Source organism: Miniopterus schreibersii (genome assembly GCF_964146895.1).
Source record: "Miniopterus schreibersii genome assembly, chromosome: 1".
NCBI lineage: Eukaryota > Metazoa > Chordata > Mammalia > Chiroptera > Miniopteridae > Miniopterus > Miniopterus schreibersii.
Window position 1 is genome coordinate 91,332,904 of NC_138101.1, and position 23,105 is coordinate 91,356,008.

Genomic DNA, 23,105 nt, shown 5'->3' on the forward strand with positions numbered 1-23,105 from the left:
GATATGGTTGCTTTGTCTCTTGCCTCACATCTATATTCCAGGAAGGATAAAAAAGCACCATTCCTTCTTGTTGTCTATGTCAAAGGAGAACGCATTATAAGAAACCCTCAATTTATGTATTATTTGCTAGAGTTATGACATTTTCTAATTATAAAGAAAGTTGGAAATATAATTTTTTAACTTTTTAAAAAAATATATATATCTTTATTGATTTCAGAGAGAGGAAGGAAGGAGCGATAGAAACATCAATGATGAGAGAGTCACACCCCCCACTGGGGATCGAGCCCACAACCTGGGCATGTGCCCCGACCAGGAATCGAACCAAGATCTCCTGAATCATAGGTCAGTGCTCAACCACTGAGCCACACTGGCCAGGCAGAAATAGAAATTTTTTAGCTCAGCACATTGCCACTCCTATCAAAAGTGGGGTTCTGTTAGAAAAGAAGGGAGAGTGGATACTGGATAGGCAGCCAGGAGTGTCTACTATAAAGAGTTTAGACTTCCAACCTCTACTACAACCAGCTGTTATAGCTTCACATTTTTTGTTAATTTGAGGCTGGGGGGGAGCTTCCTGGGGGTTGATTTGAGAGAGGTAATGTGTCAATTATTGTTTTAATTTACATTTCTTCCATAACTAGTGGCTGAACATGTAGTTATGCACACTACTCACACAGAATAAAATTTCTGAGGACTAGATAGCATAAAAAAGAAGGCAAGTTTGCATGGGCTGAAGACCAGTGGTATAAGATATGATTTTAATGAAGTTACACGTCTATTTTTTAGCAAGCTGGAGGATTCTCATATAGGTAACTGAGAACCCATTTTTTTAATGACTCAGCTTGGCATAAGGATTTTTTTCAGGAATGTAGAGACAAATAAAAGTAATAACATTTTAAGCCACTAATATAATAAAAATAAAGTGTGCACAGACTACCACTATAGCCAGGCATTCACAATTAAAAGTATCTTCTGACTTTAATGAACAATTGAAGAGAAAAAGTTCCCCAACTCTTAACAGAAGTAGAAAGCCTTACGTTTGTTGAGAAATTATACATTTTAAAGATATACTTTAGAGCCTGGCGGGGCGTGGCTCAGCGGTTGAGCATCAACCCAGGATCCAGGCGATCAGGGTTCGATTCCCAGTCAGGGCACATGCCCGGGTTGCGGGCTCCATCCCCAGCCGGGGGCATATAGGAGGCAGCCTATCAGTGACTCTCTCATCATTGATGTTTCTATCTCTCTCTCTCCCTCTCCTCTGCTCTCTCTGAAATCAATAAAGATATATTTTAAATATATGTATAATTTAGAAATAGTTATTTTGAAAAAAATAGCTACTAAATGGTAGTTTAATTAGGTCTGTGGGACAGTGACAAAGTAAATTAGATTGTACCGTGTATTTTTTTATTCACATAAAAGATACATTGTTTCTTTTGGTCAGGAGAATATTATACATTTACTAAATTGTGATGTACTTTTACTAAAATTTTATTCATTTCTATTAATTTTAAAAAATAAGATTTCATCTGTGTCTCTTAGCAGAATAAACCAGTTAGAACCTGACATATTAAAATTCACTCAGGTTATCAAATCTACTCTCTGGGACAGAGAGAAAAATGTCTTATAGACCCTGGCTGGGTAGCTCAGTTGGTTAGTGTTATCCCCAAACGCCAAGGTTTTGGGATCGGTCCTGGGTCAAGGAACATACAAGAATCAACCAGAGTAAACAAGATTGTGGCGGAGGTTAACAGCTGCACCCGCCGCCTCCCACAACCACATCAGAATTACAACTAAAATACAGAACCACCAGCACTCAGAGCCTCCTGAAATCTGGCTGAACAGAAGCCCTACAACTGGGGAACTGAAGAAGCATCAAGACCAGTAGGAGGGGCGAAGAGGCGGGTGGACTGGGGCTGAATTGCGGAGATGCAGCCGCGGGCCCAAACCGGTGCCGCAGTTTAAACCCAGGAGGTTTCGCAGAGGAGTGAGGGGTCCCAGCCCCACAGCAGGTCCCCAGCCCAGGGCTCCAGGGCCGGGGAGAGAAATCCCCACAACTTCGGGCTGTGAAAACCAGCGGGGACTGTTGCTGAGGGTCCCAGAGGGTGTAGGAGTCTCAGGCTTTCTGCTTAAAGGGCCCGCGCACGGACTCACTCGGATGCGCTCCCTCTGAGCCCAAGTGCTGGGCAGCAGCTTGAAAGGAACCTGGGATACTTGGGGAGGGACTAACCTGCCTGAAACTGGGGTGAGAGGTGGAGGGGCTGCTTCCTCCCAGACAGAAGGGCTGGCAGAGGCCACTGCTCCTTCGGCGAGTCCTCCCCGCACAGAGCCGGCAGGCAGGCGCCATATTTGAACCTCCAGCACCTGACTCACACCTTTGGCCCTGCCCAGGTGATTCACGGAGACTCCGACCCTCCCAACTTGCAAGCTCATCCAAGGCATTTCCAGTAGCTTTTCTGTGCAAGTGGCCTCTTGAGCCTCATGCTTAGGACTTTCCTAAAATCTCTCAAACAAGCAGCAGTGTTCCCCATACGGCTTGATAAGGGTCCCCAGGCCTGGCACTAGCGGCAGCCTGCATTGGCTCATAGCTTGGCTGCTCCTGGACAATGCTAAGCCCAGCACAAGTAGCAGCCAACTACAGTTTGCTGTGTAGCTCATGCTGGGTGGCCCTGGGCAAGGCACTGGCAGAGGCTGACTTTGCACATCCAAGGAGGCCCCAGAGACAATGCACCCAGTGGTCAGACTGTAGTGGTTGATTACAACCCTACCACATCCACGAGTGACACACTCAAGGGGTGCACTTGGTGAACACCAAAGCTCCACTGAAATAAATCCTGCTCCACAGAGGTGTCTCCAGCACATCAGCTCTTTGGCTAAAGTTGCAGCTGGTCCTCACAGCTGATTGGTCTGGGGGTCAATTCCTCCCAGTGACGCCAACAGCAACCACAACAGTATTACAACAGACAGTGCACACACAGCCCACATGGGAGCACCTAGAAGGCCTAGCTCAGGTGATTGGGGAGGCTGAGCCACTGGATCCGTCAGGACACCTACTACACAAAGCCACTCTACAAATTCCAGGAGACATAGCAGCTCTACCTAATACATAGAAACGAACACCTGGAAACAGCCAAAATGTGGAGGCAAAGAAACATGTCACAAAAGAAAGAACAGAAGAAATCTCTGGAAGAGGAACTAAATAAATAGATCCAAGCAAGCTAACATATACAGAGTTCAGAATTTTGTTTATAAGGATGCTCAGCCATATTAGTAAGACTTTTACGAAAGTAACTGAGAAAATCGATGACATCATAAAGTACCAATTTGAAATGAAGGCTACATGACCTGAAATGAAGAATAATTTACAGGGAATCAACAGTAGAGTAGGGGATGCTGAGAATCAATCAGCAATTTGGAATATGAGGAAACAAAAAACACCCAACCAGAAGAGCAATAAGAGAAAAGAATCCAAAAATATTGAGATGGTATAAGAAGCCTCTGGGACAACTTCAAGAGGCCCAACATTCGTATTACTGGGGTCCAGAAGGAGAAGAAAGAGAGCGAGAAATTGAAAACCTATTTGAAAAAATAATTACAGAAAACTTCCCCTACCTGTGAAAGAAATAGACTTACAAGCCCAGGAAGCACAGAGGGTCCCAAACAAGAGGAACCCAAAGAGGCCCACACCAAGATACATCATAATTAAAATGCCAAAGGTTAAGGACAAAGAAAGAATCTTAAAAGCAGCAAGAGAAAAGCAGTTAGTTACCTACAAGGGAGCACCCATATGACTGTCAGCTGACTTCTCAACAGAAACTTTGCAGGCCAGAGAGAGTGGCAGAAATATTCAAACTGATGAGAAACATGGAACTACAACCAAGATTGCTCTACCCAGCAAAGCTATCATTTAGAACTGAAGGTAGATAAAGAGCTTCTCAGACAAGGAAAAGCTAAAGGAGTTCATCACCACCAGACCAGCATTACAGGAAATGTTGAAGGGTCTTCTTTAAGAAGCAGCTAATGAACAAGAGAATCTGACAAACTAAATAGATCCGGAGACATTGACACATGCAACAGATGATCATAGTTCAGAGGAAAGAGGGAAGGAGGGTGGAGGTTGGGAAGAGATTAACCAAAGAAGTTATATACATATATGTATAACCCATGGACACAGGCAATAACGGTGAAGGCCTGGGAGGGGGTGGGAGTGAGGTGGAAGAGGTCATTTGAGGGAAGGGGTCATTTGGGGGGGAAAAAATGGGACACCTGTAATACTTGAAACAATAAAGATAAATTTAAAAAATAATAATAATAATAAAAGATTTAAAAAAAGAATCAACCAATGGGTGCATAAATAAGAGGAACAGCAAATCGATATTTCTCTCTAAAATCAATAAATAAAATAAGCCCTGCTGGCGTGGCTTCGTGGTTGAGCATTGAGCTATGAATCAGGAGGTCACGGTTCAATTCCTGATTAGGGCACATGCCCAGGTTGTGCTCTCAATCCCCAGTAGGGGGCATGCAGGAGACAGCCAATTAATGACTCTCGTCATTGATGTTTCTATCTCTGTCTTCTTCTCTCAGAAATTAATAAAAACATATTTAAAAGTAAATAAATAAAATAAAAAACTGCCACCTACCAATCTAGAGTGGTCTGCCTTAAAAAAAAAAAAAAAAAAAGATAAAGAGGCAAGACACCTCACCAGCACTTCCGTGCAAGGAGAGAAAAACTGAAAGTTGAAACTGTAACAGAAGTATAAAAATTCCTTCCTAATATACCTAATATTCTTTGGTCCTGGAGTCAATGAATTCACATTTAAACTAATCTATATTTCACTTTTATTACATTAATGGATCTCTCCAGGACTGAATTCTATTAAAGTGAAATTATGTTTTTGAGCAAATTTAGGCAGTCTGATATGACATATCTCACACACATATATACTGTATATAATGAAATCCTTATACAGGCATAAAAATTCTTAATAGAAGTAAATTATAAGCAATAAAATAAAAATTAAGTCTAATTTAGTATGCTGTTTGTTTTTTTTAATAACCAAAACAAATTCATAAAGCAATCAAAATTTGTTCATTGTTACACAAATGATTCTGGCTGGTGCATATTTTCTTTATGCTAATTTTTCAAACCCTGAGTTTTGCTTCTCCATCTGTGGTTAAATATATATCACTAAGCAAGTAGAAATGTTAAAACAAGGATCCTTGGTGTTTATTTGAAATCAGGATTTGTTTTCATTCCGAATAGTTTCAGTAAAGTGCATGTTACAGTAGAATGTCTCTATCTGCTTTAATTTGGTCTATGTTAAATTGATAAAATACAACCTCAGTCCTGCTTAAGAGTACATCTTTCATTATTATACAAGTTAGCACATAGCTTATATCAACACAAATGTCCAACAATGTAATTAAGTCATTGCTACTTGAAATACTTTATACATGAATAATTTAACTCTTTACACTGCGGCAGTCTTGCATTTCAGTATGTTCTACAACTTCTGTATCATCACCTGAAATTTACCTAAAAAAGAAAACACGAAAAATCCTTTTGATTTTAGGAACAAGGAAAACAAGTCTAAATGTCAGTTTTCTGCTCTACTTAGAAAGTAGTTTTAATCAAGAAATTTGCTATGTCAGACTTTCCACATTTTTCACAATATTCAATAAAGTTAATTCCATTTTTATGAGATGATTAACTGACTGATGAATAAGTGCCTTTGTTTCTCTTTGTAATTTGTACATTTTGGGTATTTCACTGTTAATTATCATTATAAACAGAAAAGAAATACATTGAAGCTCAAGTCAATTTTATTCTTGGTTGGTATCTCTTAGTGAAAAGATCTTTGGAAAGGAGTTTAGTGATAAAAGACTAATCAGATGGGGGGAGAGGGGAAGGGGAACATCTGTAATACTTTCAACAATTAAAAAAAAAAAAAAAACAAACCTAAAAAAAAAAATCTCAAAAAAAAAAGACCAGCCCGGCCAGGCGTGGCTCAGTGGTTGAGCATAGATCTAGGATCCAGGAGATCACCGTTCTATTCCAGGTCAGGGCACATGCCCAGGTTGCAGGCTCGATCCCCAGCTGAGGGCATACAGGAGGCAGCCAATCAATGATGACTCTCTCATCACTGATGTTTCAACTCTCTCTCTCCCTCCCTCTCTCTGAAATCAATAAAGATATTTAAAAAAAAAAAAAAAAGACCAGTTGGTTTTATTTAGCTATATATAATAAATATAGTCTAGAAAACTTTAAAAATGTTTTTCAATGCTATAGGAAAATTTTCTATCTGAAAAGAATACAACAGAAAATTTTCCTTTAAAAGTTAAGAATTGCCCTGGCTGGTGTGCTAAGTTGGTTGAGCTTCTTCCCAGGCAACGAGAGGCTGCCAGTTCTATTCCTGATCAGGGCACGTGCCGGGGTTGCAGGCTTGATCCCCAATGGGGGGGTGCAGGAGGCAGCCAATTAATATTTCTCTCATGGATCCTTCTCTCTCCCTCTCCCTTCCTCTCTGTCAAATCAATAAAAACATATATATATAAAAGTTAACAATCATCCCTTAAGTTGTCTAATAAACTTGGATTTCTTTAGCACATTTTCTTAAATCAATGTCCATTATGAATTCAAAAATCATGGAATCTGAATGTAAGTATGCTACATATTACTACATTAAATGTTAAAATTGGTCGAAGTAAAATAAACGGTTTTAGCATTTTAAATTTTCTCTAAATTAACAAAAATAAAATAAACAAAAAACCACCAGCCCTGAAAAACAGTAACTAAAAAATTTGTAAAAAATGTGATTTCAACTTACATGCAGGCATTGAAGACACTTCAGCTGTTACAATACTTTTTATCCCCAAGTTTGATAAGCCACCTCTGATTAAGCCACATGTAAATGCTAAATACTAAAAGGAACAAGAAGTGTAAAGAATATTAAGGATTTTCTAAGAAAAATCTATGGATAAGTATGACATTTAGTTAAGTCTTACTATTATTAAGTTATTTCTGTTTTAAGAAGGTGTTGTGGAAGAACTTTTCAAATTACTGAAAATTTGGATTGTTAGAAGATTTCCCAGCTCTTTGCAACTAAGTCATGACACGTGACAAGCTCTGCAAATTATGTGTTCCAGTCCAGGACTCTGAATCTGGAATGAGTGACAAAATCAAGCTGGAAACAGGTTAGAATTAGTCCTAGAGGCAACAAAGGTGGCTTGTGTCTAATGTCAGTTCTGCCTGAAGAATTCTAATCAGACCCTCCCAGTGGAATGATTGGGGGCTGTCTTTCTGGCTGCTTTAAACTTCCCATGATTCTTGCCTGTTTTGTGAGCCTTTCCATCAATTCTGTGAGCTTATGTTATTCCAGTCAATCAGAGTTGGTTTCTGCTTTCTACAACCAAAAATCTTGATTTGTTCTCAACAAAATATTATCCAGTTCAAAATATTAGTGTCTACATTGAGAAACCTTGTCATATAGAAACAAGGGACTGAGCTACAGCAGAGAAAGCCAGGGCAAGAATGGGAACTAAAAAAGTAATAATCTAAGGAATTTTTTATTATTTACATTTCTGCATTGTATGCTATTCAACAATACTATACATATATGAATAATATAGAATATTATTTTATAATAAACATAAATGAGTACTGATAAAAGCAATTAAGAGTCATGAAATTCTGAACTGGAAGAAAGCTTAGAGACTTTATAATATATAAATTATTATAACCAGTTTTATTAATGAGGAAACTAAGGTTGAGAGGGGTTATGTAACTTACCCAATGTCACAAACCTGTAAGTTGTGGCGCTTAGCTTAAATCTAGATTTAGTTGGTCTCAAGTCCATGTTCTTTCCACTATACCTATACTGCCTTTGTGTTAGATGATTTAAGTATGGACAAATTTTTATAGATAAATAGCAACTTAGACGGTCCCAGATATTTTAATCACTTCACAGGAACCCTTACACTAAAACCTATCATCTTTAATATATATATCTGCTTATTAATTGATCCCTATGTGAGACTGAAAAACAAAAACTACACAAAACCCAGAAACAGATATACTTAACAAAAAACATGTATTCTTAGAAACACTGTTAACTATGTTTAAGACAATTTATTTAATCTATTAAAGGAGATTGTAAATATAAACTCTGAGGTCAATTTTGCACAGCTAATAAGCTTGAGTATCTTTTCTGACATATCTGTGCTATATTAAAAAATCTACCAATAATATCCATTCCATTGGCATTCAGTTATAGTGTTTCTTTAATTGGTCATTATAAGCATACTTTGCTACAATTTAATATAAATTATTTTAATATGATGAACACCTGTCTTCTATTTCAAAGAAAAGTGTTTAAACAAAAAAGTAATATGGTAAAACCTACTTTAAATTCCAAAGTCTGTTGTGATTGGCACTGTACGTTTCCCTATGGTTCTACTCTTTTCATAATAAAAAACCTCAAACTTCTATTCCATTAAATACCTTAGATGCATGTTCTAAGTACTGTTTTCCTGCAGACATCTGAGTAAGCAGACGGAATTTGTTGTCCTGAAGTACATAGATGCCCTGTTCCAAAAACAGAAAACACATCCAAAGTCAGTGTAGTTGGCAGTCCTTAAAAATTACTTCAAAATTATTTAAGTTATTAAATAATTTTCTAAGTTATTAAAACTCCTTTCTATTGGTAAAATTTTTTTCTTTCTTTGTTGATTGACTTGAGAGACAGAGAGATTTGAGAGAGAGATTTGTTATTCCACTTATTTATGCATTCATTAGTTGGTTTTTGTATGTGCCCTGACTCCAAATTGAACCTGCAACCTTGGTGTGTAGGGATGACGTTCTAACCAACTGAACTACCCAGCCAGGGCCTCAAATTTACTTTAAGTGAAGGAGTTTTGCAATGTTCAAGCTCAAGAGTTGTTCAGTATTTTATTTTTTTAAATATGTTTTTATTGATTTCAGAGAGAGGAAAGGAGAGAGAGTGATAGAAACATCAATGAGAGTCATTGATTGGCTGCCTCCTGCACGCCCCCTACTGGGGATCAAGCCCAAATCCTGGGCAGGTGCTCTGACTGGAAACTGAATGGTGATCTCCTGGTTCATGGAGATCACTTAGCCACACTGGCCAGGCAGAGTTGTTCAGCGTTTTATAAGACTAACATTTGCTGAATGCTTTTAGATACTGAAGATTCAAAGATGCGTAAGACAGTCTCTATCCTTAACTCACAGCCTAGTGCAAAAGAATCAGAAATCTACTTGTCCAGATGAAATTAGCAGCTATACATTATTAACTCATATCTATGAAGCCAATAATCAATCACTTTTTCCCATAGTATTTCAAGTACTTCCATACTCAGGTTGATATTGTTATATGAAAAAATAAATACTATGGATAGCTACTAGGTATTCTTTTCATTTTTTATACTTAATCAAAAGGTCAGATCCACTCTAAATACTTCCTCAAGTGGATTTTAAATGCACCATTTTCCATGCAGTCTATTAATTTTTATATTAACAAAATATTTTAATAGAAAATATGACAGCAACTAAATAATAAAGACATATTTAAGAGTTAAATATGCTCTATAAATTAGACTTCAGAAATTACTCTAAAAACATAAATGTGATATATTTGTGGTTCTGCTTCATATTACCACTAAGTAATAATAACTAAGGAACCCAATCCTAAAACCTTTATCATTCTGACATTGCTACTTTTTAAATCTTAAAATAACTTATTTAACTGGGGGAAAGAAACTGCTATCCCTTTGTCTTTATTCACTATATCCTATTAGAGAATATAACTTATTAAATACATGTAAGAGAAACATTCTAAAGTTGACTAGAAATTATTTTAAATTTTAAATAAGTAAATCACTAAAATAGGATATTTATATTAAGTTAAAGGACTTAAAAATAGGCTTTATCGAAATACCTGATGATTTGTCCTGAGATTGTCAATTTGTTTCTTGAATACCGTAGTCCAGAAATCTTTACAAATGAACTTCATGATATCTAATTCATCCTTGAACCTTGCAGTATCTTTTGTAAACCTAAAAAGATCAACTAGAAGTAATATAGTATTTTTCCTCCAAAGAACGTAGGAGGGGCAAATTGTTAACTAATTTCCAACTGAACATTGACAGTCATAAGTGATAAGCATCAAGAAAAGTAGACCCCATCTCAATGGATTCACATTCTTTAATTCAATTATGGGACTAAAATTGGTCTAACAGTAGAGTCTAATAGTAAGTTGCAGTTTTAGGTATAATTCATTCTAGCACATCAAAAAAAGCTGAGGATGATCATGGTATTGTTATATAAAACAAAGTTCAACTATTCACATAGTGAGGAAGGAATAAAAAAAAAAGTTGTTCTATACATTGGAAGATGATTGCATGCATAAACATATACTCTAAGGCATTTCCATCCCTATTCATTTAAACAAAATTACATTTAGGTTAAAAAAAACACCCTATGGGCCTTAAGTAGGAAATGCAACAAGATTTTAGATAGAGGTTTCAGTACACCAAAGTTTTCAAGGAAAACAAGTCTAAAATATATAAAATATATATTTTCTTCAAATATTAAAACATAAAAGTTGAACTGAGTTAAAATAACATAAGACCTAAAAAGAAATTTCAATTTGTGAATTAAAGAACAGAGAAAAATTAAAATTAAAGTATCTAAATTTTATGCAATCTTTTCAAACGGATCATCTTTGTTCATAACCTACCTGGAAGAAAATTTTCAAATCCAGACTGCTCACCTTTCTATCAATCCTTGTCCCACTCGAAACCCCATGTTTTCCAGCTTAGTAATACAGCGTCCGTTTTCCTATTTTAAAAGATAATTGCTTTGAATACTTTCAGAATGCCAGAATGTTGGTATTCAAAATTGTTTTAAAATGTTGGCTAAAAAAAATTAATGTAAACATTTATACTTTCTTCATTGAAACATTACAAGAAAAAGTGAATTTTCTTAGTACTAATCATTTTCATAAGGCAGTAAGATAAATAGGGAACTGTTGCTTATTATTTTCAGAAATGCCGAAGCCTCTTCCTAATTGCTCCCCCCCGCCTTTTTTTTTTTTTACATTTTTAACATTTCCTCTTCTCAGTTAGAAAAGTTGGTATGAGGAACATTTGAGATCTTGCTCATGGCAACTGTCCTCAGTTTTGGCTCAAATAAACTCATAAAATTCTCTAAAAACAAAAACAAAACTTGGTATCACCTTTGACTTTTTCTGTCAGTCATTCACTTTGTGCTGTCACTAAGTTCTATTGTTCCTTGCTTCAAAATATCTCTTAAGAGTTATCCAGGCTTTCTAGTTCTCAGTGTGTTTAAGTTGATGACCCCATCCTATACTTGGACTCATGCAATTGCTTTGCTCTTCCTTTGACAAGTTCATCCAGTCTTAAGGCTTTAAATACTATCCCTGTGGTGAAGACTGCCCAAATCCTCTGGATGACCTACAAAGACCTATACAACCCAGACCCATGTACTTCTTGGACCTCAACCTACTACTCTTCTCCACTCACTCTGCTACAGCTGCACTGGTCTCCTTGCTGTCTTTAAACATGCCAGACATGCTCCTATCTCAGGGCTCTTGTATAGGCAGCTGTTCCTCCAGATATTCACAAAAACCCACCCCCTCACTTTAAGTCTTCGCTCACGTCACCATCTCAACTGAAACCCATTTTAACCATTTCTTTAAAATTGCAACATTATTCCCCTTCAGCAACTCTCTATCCTAATGATTTTCAAAATATGATTTTTCAAGACCAGCAACACTGGCATCACATAGAAACCTATAAAAATGACACACTCAGTAATCCCACCCCCAATTTACTGAATCAGAAACTGCGTGTGTGGGAACAGTAATCCGTTTTAAGCAGCCCTCTAAAAGTGATTCTGATGCCTTATCCCACTTCCCTGCTTAAGCTGTCTCCAAAGAACTTCTTTCTCTATTTAATGTACTATATATACACATTTTACTAAGTTTATATTGCCATGTCCCTCCATCCCCACCCTCTGCTAGAATACAGCTCCAAGAGGGAAGGAATTTTTATATATTCTGATGCCTATTTGCCTCTCACTAAGAAGTACACCAGAGGTCTCATTATTTGCTGAACTTTATTCTAAGAAACCATGTACTCCAATTATGAGGCTGTGACTACTAAATCTGTGTTTCTAGGGGGCATCTTCAGCCTACCCTTCCTCCAGAATTCCCTAACTTCCTTTTTTTTTTTTTTTTTAATATATCTTCTTTATTGATTTCAGAGAGAGGAAAGGAGAGGGAGAGAGAGAAAAAAACATCAGTGATGAAAGAGTCATTGATCAGCTGCCTCCCCCGACTGGAGATGGAGCCCGCAACCCGGGCATGTGCCCTGACCGGGAATTGAACCCTGATTGCCTGGATCCTAGGTGGATGCTCAACGGCTGAGCCGCGCCTGGCCGGGCCCTACCTTCCATTTTTGTTACCTCTTTGCTCCCAACCTCTCCATACACACTGTGGCCCAGTCCTGTGGAGCCTAATTCTATGTGTTTTCCAAAATACATCTCTCTCCATCCTTACTGCTTAAGTTAGCCCTTATCATTTCTCTCCTGGTTTTCAGTAAGAGCCTTCTGACTGATCTCCTTGTCTCTACTTTTTTCTTCTTTTGATTTACTTTCTGTATTTCTGGTATAGACTTTCTAAAAAGCAAATCATGTTATTTCTCTACTGGATCTCTCCGCATTCCCTCCCCTTTCTTCAAAATAAAGGTCCAAACTCCTTAGCATGGCATTATGTGCCTTTCCTTAAATGATCCCTGGCTAGCCCTAGCTGGGTAGTTCAGTTGGTTAGAGCATTGTCCAGATACACCAAGGTTGTTGGTTAGATCCCTGATCAGGGCATATATAAGAATCAACCACCCAGCCGGGCGTGGCTCAGCAGTAGAGCGTCAAACTAGGATCCAGGTGATCGGGGTTCGATTCCCAGTCAGGGCACATGCCCGGGTTGCAGGTTGCGGGCTGCAGCTGATCAATGACTCTCTCATCATTGATGTTTCTCTCTCTCTCTCCCTCTCCTTTCCTCTGTCTGAAATCAATAAAGATATATTAAAAAAAAAAAAAAAAATCAACCAACGAATGCATAAATAAGTGGAACAACAAATTGATGTTTCTTTTTCTTTCTCTTTCTCTCTTTCCCTCCCTGTCTACTTCCTTCCCTCCCCCCCCCCCACTCTACAAATCAATCAATCAATAATAATTTTAAGAAAAATCATCCCTGGCTCGTTAACCAGAATCACTAACAGCCACATATCCACAAACATCCTTCCTTCTACCACACTGAAATTTCTGCAGCAACTCCAGAGTTCCATACTTTCTTCTGCCTCCATGCCTTTGTAAAAGCTGTTCCCTAAACTGCACATACATTAAATTCAGCTCAAGTATTACATCTTCCCAGAAACCTTCCCTGATACTCTTATGTTCCCATAACACTGTACATACATTTGTTATTGTACATATCACTATCGTTGGTTTTTCTGTTATTCTCCACACATCCCCAAACACGCTCAGGTGGAATGAGTACCTGTAAGTCATGATGCTCTTTGTAGAACAACCTACTCTTTGTAGAATCACCCAGGAACATAATGGTTAGCAGCAAATATGCTTATATATGTAGACATTCTCAAAGACTAACTATGAACACATGAGCTTTTAAAATAAGCCCTAGTAAATACCTTCTGATGTTACTACTTATTCATTCCCTTTGGCATCTGTGAGTACCCATCACTAGGCACCAAATTTTAAGAAAATGAAACTTGAAAATATTTTATCCATTAACTTTTCTAAAAAACCTATTCCCCATAAATTGGTAAATACCCAATTAATCAGTTGTTAGAGATTTAATTCCTCTTTAACATAGTTTGAAAATCAATGACCTGGAGGATGAGAACACTGGTTCCTTTATTTCATATCAAAACTTAAGACTTTATGTTTAAAAAGATATATAAAAACCATTTCTGGATGACAGGATTATATGTCTGTCTTTTACATTTTTTTATTATGAAAAAATGTGAAGCACAAAGTAGAGACGTTAACACAATGAACCCTCTTACACCCTGATTCCAATATGGATTCTAATCAAGACTGCCACATAACTTAAAAAATCACTTTGTTTATATGCACTTTACATTTTCCCCCCACCATAAACAAATTATAATAGGGAAAGTTATTATTATTTTAAATCAGTGATTTCAACCTTTTTCATTTCATGGCACACATAAACTACTAAAATTCTGTGCACACCAAAAATATATTTTTTGCCAACTTGACAAAAAAGTGGGTATAATTTTGATTTATTCACACCAAATAGCTATTGTGTTGTTAGCTGTTGTCATTTTTATTTTTTTTCGATTAGTTGCCTCCCACACACACCCTGACCAGGCACAGGATTGAGCCTGTAACCAAGGTATACCCCCTTGGCTGGAATCAAACAGAGGACCCATCGATCGGTGGGCCAACGCTCCAACCACTGAGCAAAATCAGATAGGGCTATTGTGATTTTTTTCTTTGACAATCTAAGGGAAAAGAAGTCAACACCCCTGACTAAATTAGTCAGATATTGCATGTTTTAAAAATTCTTGTGGCAGCCTGGCAGGGCGTGGCTCAGTGGTTGAGCGTCGACCTGGGATCCAGGCGATTGGGGTTCGATTCCTGGTCAGGGCCCCAGGTTGTGGGCTTGATCAATGACTCTCTCATCATTGATGTTTCTGTCTCTCTCTCCCCCTCTCCTTTCCTCTCTCTGAAATCAATAAAGATATATTTTTTAAAACAAATTCTTGTGGCACACCAGTTGAAAATCGCTGGTTTAAATGATTGAAAACTTATCAGTCATAATTACAAAAGCTCTGTTTTGTTTTCTTTTGGGTTAATACATTAGGGAAAAAAGGATTTTTAAAAAAAGATTATTTTCCTGGGCAAGAGCTGGAAGAGAGGGAAAATGAAGAGAACTAATTGCACATGTTGGGGGTGGGGGGGACAGGGACAGTATGATAAAGAGTAAAAGGGGTGTGCTACTAATTATTCTTTGGGGAAAACGAAGGCTAGCTTTGCACAAACAGCAAACGTCTGCAACTCAGCACTTAGCACAGATGCTAAACATTAATATCTATTGGTTGTTGATGATAAAATAAAAAATATTTAACTTGGAAAAAATCTCTATTACAGATGGATCTGATAATAGAACTTGCTTCTTTTCCAGTACTCGTCCTGAAGTCTTCCTAACGATATCTCCTAATGCATCATGCCTATCTGTCATAGACTGAATGTTTGTGTCCCCCCAAAATCTATATGTTGAAATCCTAACCTCCAATGTAATAGTATTAGGAGGTGGGACCCTTGGGAGGTGAGATTAGTGCCCTTATAAAACAAACCCCAGAGAGTTAGCTAGCCCCCTTCTACCACGTGAAGGCATAGCCAAAAGATATCCATTTATAAACCAGGAGCAGGCCTTCACCAGACAGGCATTCTGCTGGGACCTTGATCTTCAACTTCCCAGCCTCCAGAAAGAAATCTGTTGTTTATAAACCACTCGATCTGTGATTTTTTTTTACAGCAGCCAGAATGGACTAAGACACTATCCTTCTTGTAGTTTATAATCTGGCAGTTCCTTTTTCTGGATATCCTACAGGCATGTCAAAATTTCAACCTGTCCAAAAATAATTCGTTATCTTCATCTCTTTCTTCTCCTTTATTCCTTTCCAATCAACCTAGCTGCTCAATCTAAAAACCTGGGGATAATTTTCAACTCTCACTCCTATACCTAAATAAGTCCTAGACATTCCACCTGCTTTCTCACAAACTTGTTAGCTCCACTTCTCTCTATCCCTTCTTAACTCAGATCTTCATCATCTCCTGCCTGGGTGCCTGCAATACATGATCTTCTCACTACAAGGATCTTCCCTCTCCAGCCAGCCCCTCTTTCTAACACATAAATGGGCCACGTCATTCCTCTTCTTAAAAATCCTTTAAATTTTCCACTAAAAAGGTCCAAATTCTTTAATTATACAAGAATTCTAGCTCTCAATACGTCTCACTCTCCACCACTCAATCTAGTCACAATGAGTATTTAAATACTTCACACTCCTTCATGTAACTTTTACTTTTGCCTAGGATGCTTTTCCTACCCCCCCTTTCCACCCCTCTTTATTAATAGCATTATAGAAAGGGCTTCTGACTTGAGCATGACTTTGGACTACCTCATTTATAAAGTCTGTTATAACTCTGTAATTCTATACCTAATTACCACCCAGTACCTTCATTGAACCCCCTATTCCCCAACCACTGTGAGGCAGGGGTTTTATCTTATTCATTTAGCAGTGCCAGGCCCACAATACACACAGAGTAAGTATATTCTGAATAAATCAATGAGTGAATGAGGGCTCCCATATATTAGAAGTAACCTCCACAAGGATTGGGGCCATTGTTTCTTTCATTACTATATCCCCAGCACCTAGAAAACCGACTCTAACATAATGGGCATTAAATATTTTTTAATTAATTTGTTTCCTAATTATAGGAAAGCCTGCAAACTTTGCTTTGACCTCAAACCTCATTAGGCTTCTATCTTCGGGCTGCGTGGAGTGGTACGGAGGGTCAGGGGTAAGGAGGGAGGTACAGGATTCTCAAGCTGGGACAGGTCTGCCCAGTGGACCGCTCAGAAATGCTGGAAATGGCAGAATTACTAAGCTGGGGTGCCAAAATCGGCTGTGCAGTTAACCCTGCCGTAAATCATGGTAGAGACAACACTAAAAGAAAATCTGCGGCCTGCAGGACACAGGTATGGAAATAGACAAAAAAGTATCAAACAGTAGAAGATGCGAAAAAAAGAGGATGAAAGACCGAAAACAGCTCACAGGTTCTAGGGCTTCGGAAACCTGCAGATAGACCACCTTGTCTACAACTCGGAAGGCTTGGGTGGCGACGGGACAGGGGCTGAAGGAAAGAACTGAGGGGAAACAGTGTCACCGCAAAAGGACCTCAAGGACCTCAAGGGCCTGTGGCAACACTCACCACCTCCCCCTGCTCCGCGGACTTGTACACTCCTGACACCATCTCGTTATGGAGAAGCAAAAACAAGGCCTCGTCCGCCATTTCCTGCTTATTCTTCCACGCTCTGGTTTTCGGCTCCCGTTTGGGTCTGGCTCTGGGTTCCGGCTAGCGCCAGAGTGATTTGGGCGCCGCCGCCGCCGCTCCCTCAGCCCGACCCTCGTTGCTAGGAGACCGAGGAATTCACTCGGTTTCCTGCAGGTTGGTGTTAAAGTGAGCCCGGTATGGGGGCGAGCCCGCCCCAGGGCTGTCAAATCCTGCGGACCAAAGAGAGAGTGTGACAGCTACGGGAACCAAGCCGAATCTGCGGAGACCCAGTCCAGCCCCTGGGCTGGGGGCGAAAAAACAACTTCCGGTCCACTCTACCCCGGTATTGAGCCAGCTCTATGATCACAGAGTTAGTCCCCTGGGGTGAACGACTGGTGCCCACGTGATGTAGCTGGGGTGGGGGTGGGGAGAGACAGTGTTAAGGCGGGAGGCGTTCCCACTGCCACCTTTGTGTTAATTTTCTATGAGTTTGATGAACCGACGACAAGAATGTCTATAGGCTTCATCAAAAGCTTCCATTTCCTGCCTTATATTCAATGTGAATAGTTGTAAAAAGAGTGAACAAAGCATAATTTTTCAGGATACACGTTTTAGATATATTGAAAAATTATCCCATTCCATATTGGTTTAAGCCTAGGTATGCAAAAATATTTAAAGCCATTTTGGTCACCAGGAAGTTTACCGGAAGGAGTATAAGAGGCAAGGGAGTAAGCAAGCAAGATACTCTTGAACCAGAAAACAAATTAATCAGGATTAGGTGAATGGAAAAAATGCTAAAGACTTCAGAAAAGCAACGTCATTGTGGGATGGAGTTCATAATAATCCATGACAGATGTGAAACAACTACAGAGGTGCAAATACACGTTAGATACATGCACCTCTTAAATTTAGCAAATCTGGCTTAAACGTGTAGCTTAGAAGACGCCTCTAGGCTGCAGTTGCTGCCTCTGCTCCAGCTCAGCCGCCACAGGCCTGTGCGGTGTCTGACTTCATCCGCCCGCACAGCCGGATCTTTCTCCATCCGGGTCCTCAGCTAAGACAGCTGCCATGAAGGCGGCGGGGACCCGCCCAACCGCGGGGGCCCGGCCGGCAGGGGGGCCCCGGCCAGCTGCGGGCCCCCGGCCGGCCGCGGGGCCCCGGCCAGCTGCGGGGCCCCGGCCGGCCCCGGGGCCCGGAGCAGCTGCGGGGCCCGGAGCAGCTGCGGGGCCCCGGCCAGCCGCGGGGCCCGGCGCAACCGCCAGGACCGCACCTTCAAGCCCTCCCGCCTCACCCATCGTTAGGTTCACTCGGACCCTGACCCAGCCCATGTGCCTGCTTCGCCTGACCCAGCTGTTTTCCACCTGTGTGGCCTTCTCGCTGGTGGCCAGCGTGAAGGCGTGGTCGGGGTTCACGGGTAGCTGGTGCATGTTCGCCTGGTGCTTCTGCTTCACCACGACCTTGTTCATCATCTTGGTGGAGTTTGGTGGGTTCCAGGCTCGCTTCCCACTGTCCTGGCGCAACTTCCCCATCACCTTTGCCTGCTACGCCTCCCTCTTCTGCCTCTCGGCCTCTATCATCTACCCCACGATCTACTTCAAGTTCATGTTCCAAAGCCGCTCAAGCGACCATGCCGTCGGCGCCACGGTCTTCTCCTGCACCGCCGGTGTGGCCTACGCCACCGAGGTGGCCTGGTCCCGGCCCCGGCCCGGCCAGGTCACCGTCTACATGGCCACGCTGCCAGGCCTGCTCAAGGTGGTGGAGACCTTCGTGGCCTGCGTCATCTTTGCCTTCATCAGCGACCCCTACCTGAACAAGGGGAGGCCGGCCCTGGTGTGGTGCGTGCTGGTATACGTCATCTGCTTCCTCCTGGCCGCCGCGGCCATCGTGCTGAACCTCATCAACCGCACCAACATCCTGCCCGTCCCCTTCCCCCGCTTCCTGTGGGGCCTGAACCTGCTCTCCATCCTCTGCTACGCCTCGGCCATGATCCTCTGGCCTCTCTACCAGTTTGACGAGAGGTACGGAGGCTATGCCGAGCGCTGGAAGGATCCCTACTGCAGGTTGGGCCTGAGCCGCTACATATGCCCCTGGGACAGTAGCCTGGCTGTGGCCATTTTGACGGGCATCAACCTGCTGACTTATGTGGCCGACTGGGTGTACTCGTCCCGCCTGGTTTTCCTCAGGTCCTCCTGAGGCTCTGTCCGGGAGCCCCGATTCCCTCTTCTTTCCACAGGTGTCTTTACCGAGTTGTGCTCTCCTCTGATGTCCTCTTCCTGGGTCCCCTCTCCTCCTCGTTCCGCTCACTCTCTCCCTTTTCTTTCACCTGGTGTCCCTGTCCCAAGCTCTGTGCCCTTCCTTCCCTGTGCTCTTTGCTGTCACCCTGTTTTGCCTGTGTCTTCCCCCCTTGCCTACCTAGTCTGTTGTTTGGTCCTTTTCTGGCCGTCCGCCCTGTTTGTTTTCTCACCTGCCTTGTTTTCTGACAACTTCTTCCCACCTTCCTTCTGATTTCTTTGGGAGCACGGAGACTTCTTTGTTCACCCCCCACCCCCACTGCCACCCCCAACTCCAAAGGTGCTGAGCTCCACGTCCCACACCCTTCGTAGCAGCTGTTCAGGCCCTGGGCCTCCTGAAGGGCCTCATTGCCAAAGCATGTGCCCACCCTGGCTGTGCCTTAGTAGCGGTGTGTGTGTGTGTGTGTGTGTGTGTGTGTGTGTGTGTGTGTGTGTGTGTCTGTGTGTGTGTGTGTGTGTTTGGGGTGGGGGAGTGGGGGTGGCTAGGGACTAGGCCCCCTTTCTCACAGTGGAGGGGGTGTATAGTGCACCTCCCCTTTAAGTTAAAAAAAAATCCCTAGAGGTCAATCATTTCCAATGGGCTGGAGGCATTAATCACAGACCCTGGGTCCTTAGGCACCGCCTGGCACCCAGCCTCGCCAGAATTTTTGCCAGGCTTACTAAAACCCCTTGACTAGAGGCTGTCTTAAAGTAAGCAAACGGTGATGGCTGCCTTCCATCCTAGATACTACTCTCTGGGTATCAAGATGTGTGCAGTATCTGTGAGGAGCAGGGGTGTGGGGCCAGGCCTCAGTACTGAAAGAGCAGGTACTGCCTTGGCTGGGAAGAGAAGGAAATGGCCTTTCCAGCGATGTTAGCCTGCGTTTTTTTCTTCTTGTCACAGGGCAAACATGACTGGGTGGTCCTATTCTTAAAAGAGAAGTTTCTTTCCTATATATATATTTTTTTAATCTGTGGGTGGGTTGGGTAGGTGGGGATCGCTGTCCCCGTAGTCAGAGGAATCTCACCGCTTGCGTGTGTGATACCCACACCCACGTTTCTGTGTGCTAGCTGCTGCTTCCTGCTTCTCTGGGACTCGCACACATGACATGATATATATATAAATGTATAAATATATATTTTATTTTTTTAATTCCCTGGAGCTTCTGGTTCCCATCAGCCCCTGCTGTCATTTATAGAGGGAAGCCCACGTCCATAATGTTCTTTATTTTTTACCCCAATATAAAGATAAAAGGAAGAAAAAAAATAAATGTGTTGCTTAGTATGTGATTAGTTCTTTTCTTAATAATAGACACAGATTTTTTTCAATTAATTCATTGCTTCCCCAAAATTAACATATTGAGTTTTCTCACATTCTTAACCTCTCAAATCTTCATATCCTTTCACAGGAATTTAAGATCATGTTCCATAATCAGAATTATGGTAGTTTGTTTGTTTTTTACACATCTTTTCTAATGCTTGGATCAGTTTATTTGATCATCACATAAAACAAGCATGAAAGTTCCACCTAAGTTTTTGAAAACACTAAATAGTGTAATTTTGAAACCATAATCTTAAATTTTCCAGCACTAAAATTTTCCATACATGAAGTCAGGTCTTTTGTGTCCCAGCTGCATTCTTCCTTCACCACCACCATCAAGGAACAGGAGGAATCCAGGCTCACCACTGAGGTTGAAGAGCAAGCAACTGACCAACTTTCTAAGGATGATTTCTCAAACTACAATAACATGGGGTTCTTAGAATATTTTGGAGAATAGAGGGGAAACACAGCATTTCACTGATTCTCCCGATAAAGCAGACTATGTTAAATTGTCCAGGATCCAAGTAATAATAGATCCTTTGGAAACAGGAATAGATCCTGGTTTTGGCTAACTCTGAAAGCATTTTTTTCATGGAAACACTGTTCTATTTAGTATTAGGGTCTACTGTTACCACATTTTCCTGGTTCATGAGCTGCCTGTGACATGGGATTGTAACATGAATCAAGGAGACCAAGTATGCTCATAATCAGAAAGAAATTATTCATCAATCCTCATCCTTTTTACCTAGCTTTACTTTCTTTTTTTTCAATAGCACTCCTCTGTTGGGGTAAAAAAGTTTTCCTTCTACCTTTCTAGGTTTGTTGGCTGGTTTAATAATTAAGTTGACATAAAATAGACTAACAGGAGGAAAATAAATTTAATTTCATGAGTATGGGAGCTCCATAAAAATATGAGACCCCAAAGGCAGTTAGGTAATTGAGGCTTATATGCTGTCCTGAGCTAAGGAATGGGATAGGAGCTATGGAGGACAAGTCTCAGAAGAGCAGATGTTTGGTAATCAAATGTTTGCCCTGCCATGCAGATAAGCCTTTGAGATAAACTTATCTCTCAGGCTATGTACTTGAAACATATACCGTGGTACCTCGGTTTTGGAACGTCTCTGTTAAGGAACATTTCTGTTTATGAACGCCATAAACCGGGAAGTAAATGCTTTGGTTTTCCAACACACCTTGGAAGTCAAACACGCCACATGACTCCCACTGAGCGCAAGATCCTGAGGCCTAGCTGTGGGCTGTTGATCCTTTGGTTTTCAAACGTTTCAGAACTTGAATAGTCTTCCGGAACGGATTACATTAGAAAACCAAGGTACCACTATAATCTTATTAACCAATGCCACCCAATAAACTTAATTTTTAAAAAAGAAAGAAGAGTTCACTCTGGTAATACCTCTCTTTTTGGTCCAGGCCCCCCAACTAAATTATTTTAGGTAGTTAGGGAGAGGTAAAAGTTTTTCTTAAGTCTGCTCGGTCTTAATTGCATTCAGCTCAAAACAATTCATATGCCCAACTGGCACAATTTGGGGTGGCATATTCTGCTCTTTCACTAACATGCTACATAATTTACTGATGTTTGTCCTCTGTCTCCACATTCTTTCTGCTCCCCAGCTCCTTGAGGGTAGAGATCTTTGTTGTACACTGATGGATCCAACTTCTTGGAATAGTGCCTGGCACATAACAGGAGCTCACTTAGATATTTGTTGAGTGAATGAGTACATTCACTCAACTGCTCAGTGAGGAGTTTATAAACTCCAGAGAAGCAGGAAGCACAGCTATCTTGTTCTAGGATTTATGCTCAGAGCCTAGGTTACCACTTATACATCGGAGGAGCACTTAACGATTGGGTGAATTAAAATGGTAGCTAGAGTTAAATAAAGTTGGTCTGCTAATGCTTGGTGCCAGGAGGAAGCCTGGCTGACAGGTGGAAAATGCGAATCCAAAGGTTATTTATAACATTATTGGTGTGAGAAAATGCTTTCTGAGCTATAATTTGCATATATATTTGTTGGCAATGCAGGTCGAGCCAAATCAGAAGTTGAACAACCATCTCTCGCTCAGACATACAACCAACGATAGCAGGACCCCATCTTAAGCTAACCACATCTGGGCCAGGTGTAGAGGCTAATGGCTGCCTCACGCCTCATCGTCGCCTTTTTCTTCTACTACAGCCTTGCACAGGGTCTGATTCGACTGTAATTCTAGGCTGGCAAGACCTAGGGACAGTTACAATATCCCCAAACTCAATTTCCTCATCAGGAAAAAAAAGGAATTTTATTAAAGCTTTTGAGAGGCGCAAAGCATGTAAAGCGTTTCACAGGGTCTCCGAAATAACTGTTAGCTATTACGATTAATGACTTTT

The 23,105-nt window shown here is 40.8% G+C and overlaps 2 protein-coding genes across 3 annotated transcripts; one reads left to right on the forward strand and one right to left on the reverse strand.

Moving 5' to 3' along the window:
* Positions 1 to 155: 155 nt before the first annotated feature.
* On the reverse strand, positions 156 to 17,547 carry TRAPPC6B (trafficking protein particle complex subunit 6B). The gene is made up of 6 exons (XM_081138859.1): positions 17,075 to 17,547; positions 10,782 to 10,849; positions 9,948 to 10,065; positions 8,495 to 8,578; positions 6,822 to 6,915; positions 156 to 5,530 (listed from the first exon to the last, which is right to left on the reverse strand). Exons 1-6 carry the CDS (start codon positions 17,153 to 17,155, stop codon positions 5,499 to 5,501), a joined length of 477 nt encoding a protein of 158 aa, XP_080994985.1. The 5' UTR covers positions 17,156 to 17,547; the 3' UTR covers positions 156 to 5,498.
* An 878-nt stretch (positions 17,548 to 18,425) lies between these two features.
* Positions 18,426 to 22,913, forward strand: LOC308557962 (myeloid-associated differentiation marker-like). 2 transcript variants are annotated; one of them, XM_081138901.1, is made up of 2 exons: positions 18,426 to 19,155; positions 22,764 to 22,913. In XM_081138901.1, the coding sequence occupies exons 1-2, from the start codon at positions 18,464 to 18,466 to the stop codon at positions 22,783 to 22,785; spliced, it is 714 nt and encodes a 237-aa protein (XP_080995027.1). In that variant the 5' UTR covers positions 18,426 to 18,463; the 3' UTR covers positions 22,786 to 22,913. The 2 variants fall into 2 exon arrangements, with proteins under 2 accessions (XP_080995027.1, XP_080995026.1); XM_081138900.1 differs by lacking the exon at positions 22,764 to 22,913 and having other exon boundaries at positions 18,426 to 20,612.
* The last annotated feature ends 192 nt before the right edge of the window (positions 22,914 to 23,105 follow it).